At 44.3% G+C, this 19241-nt stretch overlaps 1 protein-coding gene across 2 annotated transcripts in view; it reads right to left on the bottom strand.

Annotated features, from left to right (window-relative positions):
- JMY (junction mediating and regulatory protein, p53 cofactor) overlaps positions 1 to 19168 on the bottom strand; it is a 60214-nt gene extending 41046 nt beyond the window's left edge. Inside the window, exon 1 of one of the 2 annotated variants that reach the window (XM_084800659.1) lies at positions 17793 to 19168. In XM_084800659.1, the coding sequence (XP_084656785.1) occupies positions 17793 to 18791 (999 nt within the window). In that variant the 5' untranslated portion in view covers positions 18792 to 19168. The remainder of the gene's footprint in view (positions 1 to 17792) is intronic. The other variant, XM_084800658.1, reaches the window with a different exon arrangement.
- Between the last annotated feature and the right edge of the window lie 73 nt (positions 19169 to 19241).

Here is a 19241-nt window from a genome sequence, read left to right as displayed (position 1 = left end):
GTAAGACCTTGCCTCCAACAAAAACAAAAATGAAAGGGCCACCCAGGATACAAACTAGTTCAAGGTCTCTGGGTGTGTTGGCACACACCTTTACTCCAGCACTGGGGATGCAGAGGCAGGCAGAGCTCTGCAAACTCAAGGCCAGCCTGGTCTACAAAGTCCAAGGCAGCCAGAGCTGTTACAGAGAAACTCTGTATTGAAAAACCCAAATAAACAAGTTCAAGGTCAGCCTAGGTAATTGAGATAATGGTTCAGTGTAGGACAGTGCTTGCCTAACATGCACAAGGTCCTTCCACCCACAATGCTGCAAAGGAAAACTGAAGAAATAGACAACACCAAGAGCCATTTCATACCAGAGTTTGAATTGTAGTAAGAATGCCAAGCAATAGCTATACTATCATGAAAATGACACAGCAAAGTCACTGCAAATTTCTACTGATCTCAGTCATACCAAGTAAAGAGGGCCTAAAAATGTTCACATTTGGCAAGGAAAATGATATAACACTTAATTGTGGGTACTATTTATGCAACTGTATTTAACACATAAACACCCCCACCAGACAGGGTTTCTCTGTGTTATCTTGGCTATCCTGGACTCCCTTTGTAGACCAAGCTGGCCTGGAACTCACAGCAATCTGCCTGTCTGCCTCCTGAGTGCTGGGATCAAAGGTGTGTGCCCAGCTCCTGTATTTACTATTACTCTGTATGAGACTAATTATGTGTGTGTCCCCCCCCTTTCTTTTCTTTGAGTTGAGCTCTTCTATGCAGTCCAGGTTGGCTTCAAGTTCATAACCTTACTGGGGCCTGCATTACTATTCTGGGCATAATGACTACTATTTTAAACTAAACACCAAGCCAAAACTTACTTCTCGTTAAAGGCTTTTTGTTATTCTAAAGGAGAAAAAAACTAGTGGAGTGTGGAGGCACCAACTGTTAATCTAGTGATGAGGATGAAAGGAAGGCAAGCACATTTCTGTGAGTTCAAGGCCAGTCTGAGCAAAACAGTGAGACGCAGCTTAAAAAACAAAACCAAAAAAATTTACTGCTAAGATCAATCACAAAATGATATTTTACAAATGTTTGTAACCCCAATTTCAGGGGATCCAACACTCTGACACAGACATATATACAAGCAAAACACAATGTACATAAAATAAAAATAAAATCCTAATTAAAAAAAAAAAGTCAGGCATTGTGGCACATGCCTTTAATGTCAGCACTCAGGAGGCAGTGGCAGACAGATCACTGTGCGTTCAAGAACAGCCTGGTCTACAAAAATGACTCCAGGACAGCCAAGGCTATATACAGAGAAAAACCTATCTGGAAAACAAAAAACAAAACAAAACAATAAAAAGAAATGGTGCTAGCATCTTATGAGTCTTTTGTCTGTGTGTGTGTTCAGCTTTTGTGCCTGGTACCTAAGGAGGCCAGAAAAGGGTAAGGATTCCCTCAGAAACAGAGTTATAGATGGTTATAAGTTGCCATACTGAGTGTTAGGAGCCAAACTCTAGTCCCCTTGAAGAGAAGGATAGTCAAGGCTACACAGAGAAACTGTCTTGAAAAACAAAACAAGGAAAGAGTAGGTATAGTGACACAAGCCTTTAATCCCTGCACTTGGGAGAAAGAGGCAGCCAGATGTCTGTGTTCAAAGCCAGCCTAGTCTCATGGTCAATTCCAGCACAGCCAGCCAGAACTACCTACTAAGACCCAGTCTTGAATGAACAGAACATCTAAACTAGATAGGCGTGGTAACTCTGGCTTTGCCTCAGCACAGGGTAGCAAGGGGAGGTGGAACTCTAAAGGGGAGTTCAAGGCCAGCCTAAGATTATTAGCTAGTTCCCGGACAAGAGCTACATAAATGCACGCTAAAAAAAGAAAAAAAAATTCAAAGTATTTTACCCTCTGAGTCATATCTGTGGACCCCTAAATAATTTTAATTTCTAGGCAAAAACTCTATAGGCAACTTGGTGAAATAAAAAGGCAATTTTAAAGTTCACATGATGAAAAGTCCAGGAAAATACCCCTATAATACCTCACTTAAGCATCAAGTAAAATCAACAATGAAGTTTAAACCTGTGAAAACTTGCCATAAACATAGAACACTGAAATTATGTGGTAACTGTCACTTCATCAAAAAATCAAAAAACTATTTTTACCTTTCCTTAAAAATTCTAGGTACTGAGGTAGAGGTAGTAAAGAAAGGAAAAACAAAATCCAGCTAGGTCAGTTAGTATTAATACAATCAAAAGAAAGGGGTGTGATGGTGCATACCCTTAATCCCAGCACGCAGAAAAGCAGAGGCTGATAGCTCTGTTAGTTCAAGGCTAGCCTGGTCTACCTAGTGAGTTCCAGGACAGCCAGGGATACATAGATCTTGACTTTAAAAAATGAAAAATAAAAGGCCAGGGGTGGTGGCGCATGCCTTTGATCCCAGCACTCGGGAGGCAGAGGCAGGTGGATCTCTGTTAGTTCAAGGACAGCCAGGACTACTACAAGAGAAACCCTGTCTTGAAAATAAACAAATGAAACAAACAGGAACTGGATCATAAGAGGAATGACAAGTTTTTTTACTGTTTACTGTTAAGTTCAGAAGGTTTTTTGGAAATATAAATGTTAAAGGTGATACAGATGGTCGGCATGACAAGAGCCCATTAATTCCTGAGCCTCCCTTCTTTCCCTTTGCAATTAGCCAACTTCATCAGACTGTGGAATCCGACTCTCTCCCTGGAGGCTAAGACACAGTCATCACAGGCAGATCAGCGGCAGAAGATGGGAAGTCATCTTGACCAAGTATGCCAGGGTTAAACAAGAACAACTCACTGAGTGTGTCGCTTTGTCCTGTGCTTTCCTGTAACACAGGCATGAATGGGCCTGGGCAGTGCAAACGGGCATATCCCTACAGAAAACAACTTAAATGCATAGTCTCTTGACCCAGCAAAAATAATTTTTTTTAAGTTTTTTGAGATAGAGCTTCTCTGTTTAGCCTTGGCTGTCCTGGACTTGCTTTGTATGTAGACCAGGCTGGTCTCAAACTCACAGCAATCCAGCTGCCTCTCTGTCTCCCAAGTGCTGGAAATAAAGGTGTGCACCACCACCGCCCAGCTAACCCAGCAATTTTTTATAAAAATGTACCTTACTAGCTAGGTGCAGTGGTGCATGCCTTTAATCCCAGCACTTGGAGGCCAGTTTGGTCTACAAAGCAGTCCAGGATAGCCAAGACTACAAGAGAAACCCTGTCTCAAAAAGCTGGAGAAAACAAAACAAGTACCTTACAAAGCCAGAGAGTTACACCTTTCATCCACTTGGGAAGCAGAGGCAGGTGGATCACAGAGGGTTCTAGGCCAGCCTTGTCTACGAAGTGAGTCCAGGACAGCCAACGCTCACAGAGAAACCATGTCTTGGAACCCCTCCCAAAAAAAGAAAACCAGAAAAGGATCTCCCACCATCACAACATTCTAATTTACAACCTTCTTACCAAACAAATTTCTGGTCATTTAAAAGGAAGCCTCTGACAAAGAGGCACTCTTGGCATGTTTTCCTCATTTCTAAAACAATCATTCTAAGACCGTCTTACCTATAAAGGGTCCAGGGAGTGCCAACATAACACAAAGAATCCCTGTCTCAAAAAACTAAAAAAAAAAAATTTTTTTAAATGTGCCCTACAGATTTTCTTTCTTTCTTTCTTTCTTTCTTTCTTTCTTTTTTTTTTTTTTTTTTTGAGACAAGGTTTCTCTGTGTAGCCTTGGCTGTCCTAGACTTGCTTTGTAGACCAGGCTGGCCTCGAACTCAGTGATCCGCCTGCCTCTGCCTCCCGAGTGCTGGGATTAAAGGCGTGCGCCACCACGCCTGTCTCTTAAGGGACTTTCTTGAACGCTTTCTTTATTCCTTCCCCAAAAGACAAACTGCACCGAAATGAGGTGAGTCAAAGGTCACGAGTTACTGTCTTCATAACATCACCTTAGAACTGGACGCTTAGTCCTTTCTCTTCTTTGGCCTCCCAGTTCCAAATGCTTGCTTCTCTAACAGCCAGCATCCTCTCAGATCTGCAGCTGGGCCCCACACACTCCAGTCTCGGCACAATCTTCTTTGTAGTTTTAGCCTTTTTGAGGAAAATAGGCTCAGTCTGCCCATTGTAGCCTTTCCTGTCATAGCACCGCAGAATGTTGGCAGGTCTTAGAAACATTCACCACGTTGGCGGGAGCGTTATCAGCTCAGAAAGAGGACTTGTAAATGTTTTTAAGAGGCAGGCAGAGAAAAGATCAGCACTTGCTTAACATGCAAGAATCCCAGCACCACATAAAGTAGGTGGCTCATGCCGGGACCTTAACTCAGGAGGCAGGAAGATCAGTTCAAGGTCATCTTACATGTGGAGTTTGAGCCCAACCTAAGATATGAGGCTCTGTCTCAAATCTCTCTTAACAAACCAAACAAATCCATCCAATGGATATTATGTAACTATTAAAAGACCTACAGCTTGTGAAGAGAAAGACTATATGGAGTAGGGTAGGTAGATACGGTTCTAAGATCTTAACTAGTTGAAAGAAAAGGCTCTTACGTGGTTGCCCCCAAGAGAAGGAACTGAACAGAGAAATAGGAGAAGGGAAATGAAGATGGGTGTCTTACGCATACTTTTAAAAACCAGCCATCAAGCCTGTAATCCCAGCACTAGAGAGGCAGAGGCAAGCCTGGTCTACAGAGTGAGTTCCAAGACAGCCAAGGCTGGACAGAGAAACCCTGATTTGGAAGACCAAAATCAGCCAGGAAGCAGGTACGGCAGGCTGCCCAGACTAGCCTTGAACTCAGATGCTCCTGTTCCAGTTTGTCAGGCGCCAGGGTTACTGGGTATACACTATCACATCCACTGTAAAGACTTACAAAGGTTTTGTAGACATTCCTTCTCCACTTCCCAAAGAATTAACTTACAAAACACAGGGGGGAAACAGGAGGAAAGAACTAAATCATCCCTTTACCACAATATCAGAATCATGCATGCTTTCCAATGAGAAGAGGCATGAGTCTAAAAATGATACACGCCTCTCTTCTTGTGCCAACTTTTCTGAAGTGGCAAAGTCAGGTGCGGGTTTGTCTTTATTTAGCAGCCCACGTAACAGTAAGGTAATGAAAGCAGTGTCTGCTACTGTGGAAATGCCTGGCTGCTTTCTCCCCATTGCGCTCTCCCCAGATGCTGAGCTCAGACTTGAGCCAAGAGCGCCCACCTCCACTGTGGCCTACCACCCCAAAGCTGTGCATTACACACATCAGAAACTAGGAAGAATCAGACCTGGGGTCCCACCTTCACTGTGGCCTATCACCCCAAAGCTGTGCATTACACACATCAGAAACAATAAAAACAGTAGGAAGAATCAGGCGGGGGGGGGGGGGGGGCTATATTTTTAGTGAATTATAAGCTATTCATTTATACCTTTAAAGGCAATAGATCCTTGCAAGAAAAAGCACGTGAACCTTATCTTTAGCTCTACTTGAAAATAAAATACTTTAAGATGATTAAACACTAAGTTTCACAAACAACAAAATATTTACAGAAATGAGGAGAAAGAGAACGGCAGCGACATCTCTAAATAACCAGGTCTCCCTCTTCACAGGCCACTCACGAGTGGTGTAGGACAGCACAGAGCAGAAGGCCTCATACCAAACAGTCACTCCGAGTTCTGCTTTCAAGAATGCTAAAGGCAACGCAGCCCAAACAGTTGTAGATGCTATTTTTTTTTTTGCCAAAATAAAAACACCAAGTCACTCTATGCTTACTAATTTACAATAAGCTCCACAGATATGTGCAAGAACTAATGTAGAAACGTGTTTTCAATTGTTAAAATACTATCCCGTGTTTCAGATATGCTTTTTACTCTCCAGCAGAGCAACTCAACTATGCAGCAACTAACCTTAATACTCTTGCAGAAGCTTGGGGCATCTCACCTAACAATACTAATTTATTAATCTGTCTTCGCTATAAAGTTTCATGTTTTTCTAACACTAGATTGTCTTAAAAGCAATGATAAACATTTTGAAACTTCAATTACACTAAATTTTTTTGTTTTTCTTCAAAGATTTATTTAGTATGTATACAATGCAAGGTCAGAGTCAGGCGGTGGTGCTGCACGCCTTTAATCCCAGCACACAGGAGGCGGAGGCGGAGGCAGGTGGATCTCTGTGAGTTTGAGGCCAGCCTGGTCTACAAAGTGAGTTCAGAACAGCCAAGGCTACACAGAGAAACCCTGTCTCTAAAAAACAACAACAACAAAATCCAAAGCAAGGCCAGAAGAGGGCATCAGATCACATTACAGATGGTTGTGAGCCACCATGTGGGTGCTGGGAATTGAACTCAGGACCTCTAGAAGAGCAGCCAGTGCTCTTAACTTCTGAGCCATCTCTCCAGCCCCTATACTATTTTAGTCTAAGTAATCTGAAAATAATATTAAATGAAATGTACTCAAGGGACTTTAAACCGCTTCTGTAATCCGTGATAACAGACTTCAACGAGGCCTGACACAAGGGTGAGTACTCACTACCAATCTGACACAAGGAGGAAAAAGCAAAGGAAAAGCCATCTGTGTCGTTACCCCAGTCCTAGGGCATTCAATACTCTCTTCTGGCCTCCACAGGCACTGCACACAGATGGGGCACAGACAACACCTATGCTCATAATAAAAATAAAGTTTTATTTTCTTAAACTCTGAAAAGGCTCTTTTGACATTTTAAGTCATTATTTTGCAAACATAGCAGTAGAGGCACATGCCTTTAATCCAAGAGCTTGGAAGACAGAGGCAGGGGTGATCTCTATAAATTCAAGGCCAGCCTGGACAACAGAGTGAGCTCCAGGACAAGCAGGGTACACCTGTAAAAAGTTACCAAGCATTACATGTAACTTACTAAGCCTAATAAGTAAAACAAGTGTTGGGCATGGAGTACATACCTGTAATCCCAGCACTCCAGAGGCAGAGGCAGGCTGATCTATGAGTTCGAGGCCAGCTTGGATTTTCAAAGCTAGTCCAGACCAGCCAGGGCAGTTACACAAAGAAATCCTGTCTCGAAAAAACTCACTTTTTGTTGTGCCACAAAGTCTGTAAATTTCTACTTTTGTAGCTCAGTCAGAGGTTGAATCTGCAATTCTCTCAGCCTACGCAGCTGGGATTACAGGCTTGCGCCCGACCCCTCTACATAGTCTTTTCATTTGCTTCCATCTCAATGTAATCCTGGCAAAAATGGCTCTTAACATAAGGTTTCAACTACCTTTAATCTAAAAACAAAAGTTTACTTTATGAAAAATGCCTCTAACAGTTTTCTTTAGTTTCTTAAGAGTAACAATTCTTTTTTTAACTGAGCTCATAGACCTAGTAAGCAGAACAGTGTGAGTTACTAAAAGGAGGAGCATTTGGGTGTTCAATTACATAGATCTTTACAGTTACAACTGTTCATATAGTCCAAAATAACAAATATTTTGAACTAAACATGAGATAATAGATAATGATGAAATCAATACTTAATATATAAATATACTAAACTATTAGTACCCTACAAGCATTATTATTATGAATAAAAGTTTAAGGGTCCCTAAAACCTAAAGCAAAAGAAAAAATGCTACTTTTCTTTAGGAATGGATACTAGGATCATCACTCTAAATACACACTTTGTCACTAAGATAGCAAACTGGCACAGATGGTAACAACCCTACAGTCTCAAGTGTGTCTCATGCCCTGCATGTATCTCTTATGCCCTAGGCTTTCATATTCCTCACTGACTCACACACAATTTCTAATTTCTAATCCTGCACGACCCATTCATCAATACTGTCTTACTGGGACACACGTTTCCACCGTGCCTCTTCTGTTTAGATACACAATTGTGTCCGTTGTGTTATAAACTGCTTACTGCATTCCATGCAAATATGTTATGCAGGCGTGTAAGTTAGAAGTAACAGATCACAGCATGTAGCTTAGGTGCATAGTGCCATGTAACACCTACATTTATGTAAGGACACTGTATGAAACTGACACATTCATCTTCCAAAACAAATAAATCCTTTCAAAGAAACTGACTTGCTAGGCAGTGGTGGCGCAACCTTTAATCCCAGCACTTGCGAGAGACAAAGGCAGGCAAACCTCTGAGTTCAAGGCCAGCCTGGTCTACAAATCATGTCTAGGACAGCCAGGGATACACAGAGAAACCTTACCTTGATAATAAAATTAAAAAGTAGATAGAAAGTAGGAAAAAATAGAAATAGTGAACAGATTAGTATAAGGCAGTGGTTCTCAACCCTGTAGGCTGAGATCCTTTAATACAGCTCTTCATGATGTGATAATCCAAGCATAAAACTATGTTGTTGCTACTTTGAAACTGTAATTTTGATGCTATTATGAATCATAATGTAAATATCTGACATGTGATATCCACCCCCAAAGGTTAGACTCACAGGTTAAGAACCACTGGTATCTCAAGCCGTGGAGGTGCACACCTTTAATCCCAGCACTCAGGAGGCAGAGGCAGACAGAGAGAGAGATCCACTGGTATAATATATGGTAAAGTTTAAGGGGCTGCTCTAGGTTTTTGTCCATTTTTTTTTCCTCCCAGACAGGGTTTTTCTATATAGCCTCAGCTTTCTTGAAGACGCTCTGTAGACCAGCAGTTGAGGATGTAGAACTCTCCGGCACCATGTCTGCTGCATGCTGCCACGCTTCCCTCCATGAGGACAATGGCGTGAACCTCTGAAACTGTAAGGCAGCCTCAACTTAATGCTTTCAAAGGAAAGAGCTGCAGTGGTCATGGTGTCTCTTCACAGCAGTAAAATATTCAGAAAGACAAGACAGGGAAATGTAATGAGACTATATCATATTAAAAATCCAAACAATGAAAGGCCCGCCTAAGGGCTTATAGCTCAGAAGCAGAGTACAGAACTCTGGGGTGTGGGTGGGGAGAATCACAGTTATAACCAGCTGCACAAAAAGGACCACTTTATCCTATACAGCCAGCCAAGTAAGCAGATACATACACAGCAGCAACGTGTGGCTTGGAAGGATTTCTGATGATGCACAAAGACAAACCAACCTGCTCTTCCTATTTTGACTCTGTATCAGTTTGGGACTATTTTACATTTGTGTGACAGCTTCCATCATCACAAACATGGCTTCCAAGTTCCAACCTGGTGTTTAGTATTAACAGGTTTGGATTTGAGAGGAATCCAGCAGCCAGCTAGTGTGCCGTGCCTTGGGAGGAAGAGGACAAAGAGTGGTCAGAATGGTAGGTTTTTGTTTTGTTTTTGTTTTTCGAGACAGGGTTTCTGTGTAGCCTTGGCTGTCCTGGGCTCGCTTTGTAGACCAGGCTGGCCTCGAACTCACACAATCAGCCTGCTCTGCCGCCAGAGTGCTGGGATTAAAGGCATGTGCCACCACGCCCAGCTCATAATGGTGTTTTTTTTTTTTTTACTGAGTTTCTAAGCACTGGACATAGAGCATGTACATTTTACCAGCGACCTTCTGAAGTATGTAGAATTTTACATCGCTTCGGAAATGAGGAACCAAAGGCAGAGAGAGGCTCAGCAACTTCTCAAAGTTTTGGTCCAAGAAAAAGTTATCAATGGCTCCCAAACTAATTCATGCTCTTAACTAAACTTCACCGTGTGGCCTGCACTCAGCCAGTTTGTTGTTCTTACCGGTCTTTCGAGTTTAGGAAGCATGAAAATATGACAGAATGCCATAAAAAAAAATAGTGAACTGAACAAGGAACTGGAAAATGGTGCAGTTAAACAAGATTTAAAACAAAAGCATACTTTAATTTTAGAGTCATCCCAGTTACAATCTATAAATCCTAAGCGTGCTAACACTTCATAGAAGAACTGTTCCTTTATCTCATCGGGCAATTTTCACCAAGACAAATAAAATATCCTTAATAAACAAACTAGCTTCAGGTTCCACAAAGCTTAACACAGAAAAAAATACCTCAAGAGTCAACTCTAAGGAACTCGAGGGAGCCAGAGTGTAAAAAACTGTGTACAAAAAAGCAATATGGAAAATGGTAGCTATTATTAAAATTTTCAGGTTTCAGCCGGGCATAGTGGCACACGCCTTTAATCCCAACACTTGGAAGGCAGAGGCAGGGGATCACTGTGAGTTCCAGGCCAGCTGGTCTACAGTGTGAGTCCAGGACAGCCAAGGCTACACAGAGATCCCCTGACTTGGAAAAACAAAAAAAATAAAAATAAAAAAACAACCAAAAAAATTTTTTTCAAGTTTCAATACTGCTATTAGAAAGTTAATCCAGAGCTAGAGAGATGGCTCAGAAGTTAAGAGCACCGCTTGCTCTTTCTTTCAAAGGTCCTGAGTTCAACTCCCAGCAACCACATGGTAGCTCACAACCATCTGTAATGAGATCTGGTGCCCTCTTCTGGCCTGCAGGCATACATACAGGCAGAACACTGTAAACATAATACATCTTTTAAAAAAGAAAGAAAAAGAAAGCTAATCCATACATGTTCTCTTTTAAGCCTTCATTAACCCTACTTGCTGTTATCTTTTCATTTAGTTTCCTATGAGCTGGGTGTGGTACACACCTTTAATCCTAGCACCCAGGGAGGCAGAAGCAGGCAGATCAGTGAGTTCGAGGCAGGACTGGTCTAGAAAGTAAGTTGAGGGCCACCAAGACAACAAAGAGAAACCCTGTCTCGAAAAACAAGGGCTGGAGAAATGGCTCAGAGGTTAAGAGCACTGCCTGATCTTCCAAAGGTGCTGAGTTCAATCCCCAGCAATCACATGGTGGCTCACAACCGTCTATAATGAGGACTGGTGCCCTCTTCTGGCCTGCAGTTGTTCATGCAGCCACAACATTGTATACATAAATAAATCTTTAAAAACAAAATGATTAAAAACAAAAACAATGTGTGTATAATATGCATTATATTAAAAGTTATGAATCAGTTGTTTTAAATGGGTTTAAACGTAGCAGTAGGAGACAGATTTTAGGCAGCAGTATAGACTACGCCACATTCTCTACTTCTACTCTGGAAGTTAATAAGCAGTTATTAGGAAATACTTTTGTGAGAAAGCATTCTTGTTTGTTTTGAGACAGGGTTTCTGTGTAGCCTTGGCTGTTCTGGACTTGCTTTATAGACCTGGCTGGCCTCAAACTCAGAGATCTGCTGCTTGCCTCTGCCTCCCCAGGTGCTGGGATTACAAACATGCACTGCAGCGCCTGGCGGCATTCTTTTCTTTTAAATAGGATATATCTGTGAAAAAATGTTAAGCGAAATATACCCATATCTAAACCAGTTTACTCCTGACCAGAACATAAGACAGAACTTGAGAGACTATTTAGGCAGATGTGGTGGTGTCTTTACTCCCAGACCCCGGTAGGAAGAGGCAGGAGGATGAGGCCAGCCTGGCTATATAGTGAGACCTGTCTCAAAAAAAGACAGCACAACAAAAATAATCACACAAATAACATTTCTACTGTAGCTTAATACTGAGAAACAGATACATAAAGACAGAGAAAGACAGACAGATGGAGGGGTGGTTGGTTGAGGCAGGACCTGGCCTAAAATCCACAAAACCTCCTCCTTGCGTCAGCATCCCAAACTCTGGATGTACAGGTATAAGCCATGACTGGCCATAAAAGTACTTAGGTAAATAAATCTTATACATAAAAAAAGCCAGCCAGACACAATGACACCTTTAATCCAGCACTCCAAAGGCAGAGGCAAGGAGAAGCCGAGTCTGAGGCTAGACTGATCTACACCCAGAGCCCCTGGACAGCCAAAAGTAGATGATGGTGTATATGTACAAAAACATTAAGCAGTGTGATGGCTAATCCTGACCATAAATTTGATAGAACTTAGAATCAAAGGCAACCTCACACTGTAAGCCAAAATAAATCCTTCCAGCCAGCCAGCACAAAGATGAGGCGAGAGGCCATGATGAGACCCAGTACTTCAGTATGCCTGACCCTGTGCTGTTTCCACAATTTGACCCTGCATGTTACATAATGCTAGAAAAGCAAAAAGGATGTTTACCATCTACACCAAAAATCACCAAGAACTACTTATAGTCTGTTGTGGTGTGCATATGACCTGCCACGTTACAGCTCCCACGTTGAAGCTGTGTCTAGCAGTGGCACTGTTCAGAAGTGATCTGAGCACACAGGATTAATTTCCTAGTGGGTTCCCGGGCGAAAGGTGAAGCCTGTCCTTAAGCAGCCCACTGGTAGTGTGTTCTGAAAGATGTGTTTTGTCCACAGCCACTGAGATGAGGGCCCAGCCCATCACTCCTTCTCTGCCTTACCTAAGGTCAAAGCAAGAATCATTAACCATGACCTGAAGCATGAGCCAACATCTGCCCTCCTTTAGGTTGTTTGTCAAGCATCCTTCACGGCAACACAGTAAAAACTGAGCCCTCAATGCACCTCTATCTTAAGCCTTGGAAATCAATCCTTCTAGCAATAATAGAGAACTAAGCAGATTCAGAGGAACCATATTTCAACCTTTTACAGAGAAGTCACAAGAAGTTTCTCATCACAAGAAAACAAGCACGTTGATATTTAAACAGATGACCCACCTTCTATTTTCTTTCTTTTTGGGGGGGAGTGTTTCGAGTCAGGGTTTGTATGTAGCCTTGGCTGTCCTGGAACTTGCTGTGTAGATCAGAATGGCCTTGAACTCACAGCGATCCACCTGCCTCTGCCTCTGCCTCCCAAGTGCTGGGATTAAAGGCATGCGTGGCTCCACCTTTTGTTTTCTGGTCACATTACCAATAGTACTTTACAGTCAGCAAAGGCCAAATATGTAATGATGGAAAACAGTAACATTAAGTTCCAGGTGAAGACTTAAGAAATGAAGGCAGCTATAACCACATTCGTCTCCCTTACCCTCACATTACTAAGGAGTTGGTACAAGCTGGCCCTGCTTTAGCAAGGAAGAATCAAACCCAGATTTGGTGTGTGAAATAACTTGACTGGCACCATGCAACCTTGAACCTTTTCTAATGGCTTCAAAGAAAGATTAGATCAGCAGTTCCTAATCTGCAGGTCTTGAGACCTTTCATGGGTGTCCCCTGAAGACCATCAGAAATCACAATTTTACCTTACAATCCATAACGGTAGCAAAATTAAGGTTATATGGTAACAACAAAAATAATTTTATGGTTAGGAATCACCACAACATGAAGAACTGTATTAAAGGGTTGTAGCATTATCAAGGAATCCCAGCCAGATATGATGGCGCACACTTTTAATCCCAGCACTCGGAAGGCAAAAGCAGGTGAATCTCTGTGAGTTTGAGGCCAGCCTGGTCTACAAAGCAAGTCTAGGACAGCCGAGGCTACACAGAGAAACCTTGTCTTGAAAAACAAAACAAAAAAAGAAACCCCAAAGAATGAGATGTGGTAGCCTACCCCTCTAATCTCAGCAAAGAGAAAACAGAGGCAGGAGGATAAGGAATTCAAGACAACCTGGGCTACCTGAGACCCTTTTCTAATTATTTTATTTTGTTTTTGTGAAGAAAACAAAACCAAACAAGTAGCAAGTTATGGTAGAAAAGGCACAGGTTGGTAGGACAAGCCTAGGTCTGCATCTGAATCTTATCAACCTGAACAGTTTAACTCTTAAGTGTTAAGCTTAACAGTTCAACGGCCATTTTAAGCCTCAACTTTGGCTAGCTTCAATAATATAGGTGGCCATCCACTTGAACTGGAGGTGTGATGTGACTCAATGGTAGAGCCTGTCTAGCATGCAGGCTGGGTTCAACCAGAAATATTTAGAGCTTTATACCAAAAGATAGAATGAAAAACTGTAAGAAAGAAGAAAAAAGCCAAAAGCTATACTTACTAGAAGCTCCCTTTGTAAATTCCAGGAAATTGCAAATTCCTACAGTCCTAAATTGTAAGGCATCCTTTGGTGACTTCTCCACCTTTCATGAAAGAGATTAAATAGCTAAGCATGCTATCAAAAGTATTGAGTCCTGCCAGGTGGCAGTGGTGGCGCACGCCTTTAATCCCAGACAGAGGTAGGCAGATCTCTGAGTTCGAAACCAGCCTGGTCTACAACACCAGTCCAGGACAGCCAGAGTGACACAGAGAAACTGTCTCATAAAGACACAAAGACACACACACACACACACACACACACACACACACAAGTAAAATCCAAACTGTTCAAACACTAAACACTGGTAAATTGTACTTTTTCTGCTCTCAATGGTTTTAACTTAAAAGTTAGAATTCAGCATATTTATATAAATAATAGATTTTAAAATAACAGATTTTTAGATCTTAAAGCAAGCCTCTATCATAACTGAAGCTTAAGAGGCAAAACACCTCAGAGGCGAATGTGGTAGGGCACACCTTTAAACCCCCCCCTCGGGAGGCAGAGGCAAGGGGATCTCTGTGAATTCAAGACCAGCCTGGTCTATAAGAGAAACTCTGTCTGGAGAAAAACAAAAACAAAAAAACCTACAAATAAATATTTTACATTTTATTTTGACTGGGGCTTAAAGTAGTATATAGTACTAGAATATCATCTAAAAATAATTAAGCAGTTAATGATTAACATGATAATACTATATAACTTGTGAGTCCTCATGACCTACAATCTCCAGTTAGGCCCAAAGGTGTCAATCATGAACTTCCAGCACAAAACAGACATGGGGAGGGCTTAAGCTCCCCCAAACCGAGGGTTTCACACTGTAGGCAGGGGCTCCTCTACCACTGACCTATCAGGTTTTGTTTTTGTTTTGAGACTGGGTTTCTCTATGTAGTCTTAGCTGTCCTGGACTCACTTTGTAGGCCGGAGAGATCTGCCTTGTCTCTGCCTCCCAAGAGTGCTGGGATTAAAGGTGTGCCTCACCACACCTGGCTCCCTATCAGCTCTCTTATTTCTTTCTTTTTCTTCCTTTTTTTAAAATAAAATTTCACTAAGTTCCTCCAGTCAGGTCTTAAACTTGTGATTCTCCACCTTGGCCTCTGGGAATGGCTCAGAGTACAGACCAGGTATATTAAACCTTAAGAGTATTCCAAATATTATACTCCAAGTCTCACAACCTTTCATAGCAGAGCAAATAATTTAAAAGAGTGGTTTTGTTCTGGATGTGGTTGATTTTTACCCATTTTGAGACAATGGCTCATGTGTTCCTGGTTGACTTCAACTTGTTACACAGTGGATAGCCCTGAACTTCTGATCCTTCTGTCCCCACCTACCAAGTGCAGAGAATGGCATGTGGGATACTACACCAGGATTGCACAGTGCTGAGGACTGAAACCAGGGCTTCATTTATCAGGCAAACACTCCATAAACCACTTTTCTGGTGTGTAAGAGTAACAAGCCAAGAGTTAGGACACCTGCATTATCCCAGTCAGCAGGCTAAGGAAGGAGAATCATAAATCTGAGGACAGCCTGGGCTAAATAAAGACCTTGTCTCAAAATCTAAAAACTAACCATTTTAATTTGGGGGGGGGGGGTTGAGACAGGGTTTCTCTGTGTATCCTTTGCTGTCCTGGACTCGCTTAGTAGACCAGGCTGGCCTCAAACTCACAGTGATCTGCCTGCCTCTGCCTCCCCAGTGGTGCTGGGATTAAAAGCCTGAGCCACCACGGCCCAGCTAAGAATTTTAATTGTTTTTTGTTGTTGGTTTTTTTTTTTTTTTTTTTTTTTGAGACAAGGTTTCTGTGTAGCCCTGGCTATCCTGGAACTCACCCTGTAGACCAAGCTGGCCTCAAACTTAGAGATCTACTTGCCTATGCTTCTGAGTGATGAGACCAATGCCCAGCTTTTAATCTATTTCTTAAAGCATCTTCCTTGAAGAATAAACACTTATCAGTTTATAAAAATTTACATTAGCCCGGCATGGTGGCGCATGCCTTTAGTCCCAGCACTTGGGAGGCAGAAGCAGGCAGATCACTGTGAGTCCAGGACAGCCAGGGCATGTTACACAGAGAAACAGTCTCCAAAACAAAACAAGAAACTACATTAAAAGGGCATGCCTTGGGCTGGAGAGATGGCTCAGCAGTAAAGAGCACTGACTGCTCTTCCAGAGGATCCAGGTTCAATTCCTGGCACCTACATGGCAAATTACAACTGTCTGTAACTCCAAGATCTGACACTCTCACACAGACATACATGCTGGCAAAACACCAATTCACATAAAATAAAAATTAATTAATTTAAAAGGACATGCCTTGTCCACTAATATTGAGTGTTCTGAACAAGGAATTCAACCATGTCAAGGTCAATGGCCTTGAGATGTTACAGGTGAGGGGGAGAACTTGAAGGCACAAGCCTTTAATCCTAGCACTTGGGAGACAGAGGCAGGCAGATCACTAAGAGTTCAAGACCAGCCTGGTCTACAAAGGGAGTCCAGGAAAGCCAGTGCTACACAGAGAAACCCTGTCTCCAGGAAGTGAGATAAGGGGGAAATGGAAATAGATCTCTTGAATTCTAGGAATAGATTGTCATGTTCCCATGATAATATTTACCACACAGTAGACCAAAGGGAAAGAGTGAAGAATCTGAGGAAACTTTTTTCCCCTTCAAAACAGGTTGTCACATGTGGTTCTGGCTGTTAGCTCAACTATTCAGATGGAGGCTGGCTTTGAACTCACAAAGATCCACCTGCCCGTGCCTTCCAAGTGAGTCAAGTGCTGGGATTGAAGGCATGAGCCAAGAGTATAGTCTTGATACAGGAAGTTGTAAATGTACTGTGTGTGGTTATAAGTGAGAAATAAGCATTTCCTTCCTAAATGCTCAGTCTAGCAGAGAAACACCTAATATTCTAGGAAGAAACCCAAAACATTCCAGCTTCCTGGCCTAACAGCAATTAAATATACATACAGATGACACCAAGTCAGGAAATAAAAACTCCATAAAAAGGTGCTTTTCTCCATCCCAAATCCAACCGAAGAACACAGTGACATTAAAATGCTACATTGAAAAGCTACATGCTGCCCATTAGAAGCCACCTTATTAAGTTACTCTTCTTAGTAAGTTACATGACTTTATAAACAAGCACTGCAGCGTTCCACATGTAAGGCCATCCAGGCACTTCTCCTTTGTTTCCTGTTATTTAAAGAATTAAAGCATATGGGGAAGTTTTCACACTACATACAAAAGCATAAGCATCCCTGCCCGTGGCCTGCCTTCTCTCTAAAAACAGGAGTGTCTGAAACCTGAGCCATCTGTAAAGACTTGATAGTCTAAAATTTCATTTGTGTCAACTGGACAAGTCAAAACACTTAAGGATGCACTTAGGGCCGGGGTGTACCTCAGTGGTGGACCTTCAGCCCCGCAAAGCACTGAAAAGTACAATTTCATACCTGCTTGAGCTGCCAGAGGACACAGAGCGAACAAAAGACGATCAACTTTGTTCCATAAGACAACTATTTTCACGACATAAACACAACACCCAGAAAGAAGAGTTGAGGTCTGGGCAATTTATTGTCGCCTTAGGTGTAGAGTAACAGTCATGCTGTTTTTAAGTTTACAGAATACCTGTTTTTCTAAATACTTTCATCTCTCCCATGGGCTGGAGAGATAGCTCAGCATTTAGCAGCACTGTCATCTCTCCCTATAGTTAGTAGTAAACTGGATACTTTTTGAAGAAAAAAAAGGGAAAAGGAAAAACTTGCCAAAGGCCCTTCGTGGAGATAGCCGGATCAGGAACCCCTCCTTTCTTCCTTTTCCCGAGGATATATTACACACAGCGCACACCCCAAACTCAGGCTCCAGCCCTTGACAGTGAGACACCAAAAAAAAAAAAAAAAAAAAAAAAAAAACCCAGGACGCCGCTGGGACTCGGCACTCACCTCCTGGATGCGTTTCCTGGCCCGCTCAAGCACCTCCTCGTAGCCCTTCTGCCGCAGCTCGCTGAGGCTTTCGTAATACTCTTCGGGATCATCCGTCTCCGTGAACAGCACCTGGGAAAGGATCTTCCAGCCACACGTGTCCAGGCCGTGGCCCAGGTAGACCTGGAGTTGGTAACACAGCGCGTCGATCTCCTGCTCGGTCATCTCGGGGGCGCCCCCAAACAGCACCGTCCACATGCCTGACGGCTCTTCGGGAAACACCGGCAGACACGGCTCCAGCTGTGAGTTGACGGAGCACAGCTGCTGGTGCACGGCCCGCAGATCCTGGAAGGAGAAGAGCCCGGCCCAACTGCACTCTTCAGCCGGAGACTCCAACTCCGCGGCGGACGGCGGCGGCGGCGGCGGCGGCTGCTCCGAGTCGGGGAGCGACGGCGGTGCCTCGTCCTCCCTCACCATTTCCAACACCTCGATCTCTTCGGAGACCGCCCCGGAGGCACTCACCACCCGCACGGATGACACCGGGGACGCCGGCGGGGCTGGCGCGGCAGCGGCTGTCGTCGTCGCATCTCGGGATTCCGCGCCTCGGCGGAGCGGGCTGGCCTTGGCCCGCGCGGGGCTACGGAGGGGACTCTCCGGTCCTTTGCCCACCGGGCCCCGGAGAGGCTCGCCCCTCGGGCTGCGCGCGCTGCGCGGAGAGCCGCCCTCGGCCCAGGCCCGGCTCTTCCGTGGCCCGGGACTCCGGAGCGCCTCGGGCCGAGCCCTGGCCGCCGGGCTGCCGGGCCCGCGGCTCGCATCAGGCGTGGGCGTCCCCGCCTGTTCCCGGGAACCGCTCCTCTGTCTCTGCGCCGTCCGGTTGTGACAGGTTATGGCAAACTTGCCTTCGATCTCGTTCCAGGCCACAATGAACACGAACTTGTGCTTCTCGCGCTCGTCGAAGACGTGGGGCCGCACGGCCACCCAGTCGGACTCGAGAGTCTCCTCCAGCGCGAACGACGACATGGTAAGCTCCGGTGCCCCGCCGAGGGGGGCAGCCCGGCCGAGTCTCCGCGGTGGCCGCGCCCCCGGCTAGCTCACCCTCGCCGGGCGCCTTCAGCCATCTTAGCGCAACGGGCCGCTCTCCCACCACCGGCTTCTTTGTGGCGTGACTCTCGGGAGAGAGACAATAACGCGGCCCGGAGCAGGTAGTTCACATGGTCACGTGCGGCCGGATCTGTTTACAAGCCGCTCGCTGCGGCACCGCGGGGCCCTGGGCCGCCGAGCCGGCCTGCGCGAGGCCGCGGGGCAGCGTGCTGAGGGCGCCGAGGCGCGCGTCCGCCGGGCTCGCCGAGGGCCGACCTCCCCGCCGCCGCTCTGCCTCCCGCCGACCCGCGCCGAGCCAGCCGGAACCAGAAAGCAGACTCCTAAACTACGCGTCTCGGCGTCGCCACAATGTTGCCATTCGGCTGTGTG

Source organism: Acomys minous (assembly GCF_964271855.1).
Source record: "Acomys minous genome assembly, chromosome: 11".
Classification (NCBI taxonomy): domain Eukaryota; kingdom Metazoa; phylum Chordata; class Mammalia; order Rodentia; family Muridae; genus Acomys; species Acomys minous.
This window is presented reverse-complemented; position numbering and strand designations above follow the sequence as displayed.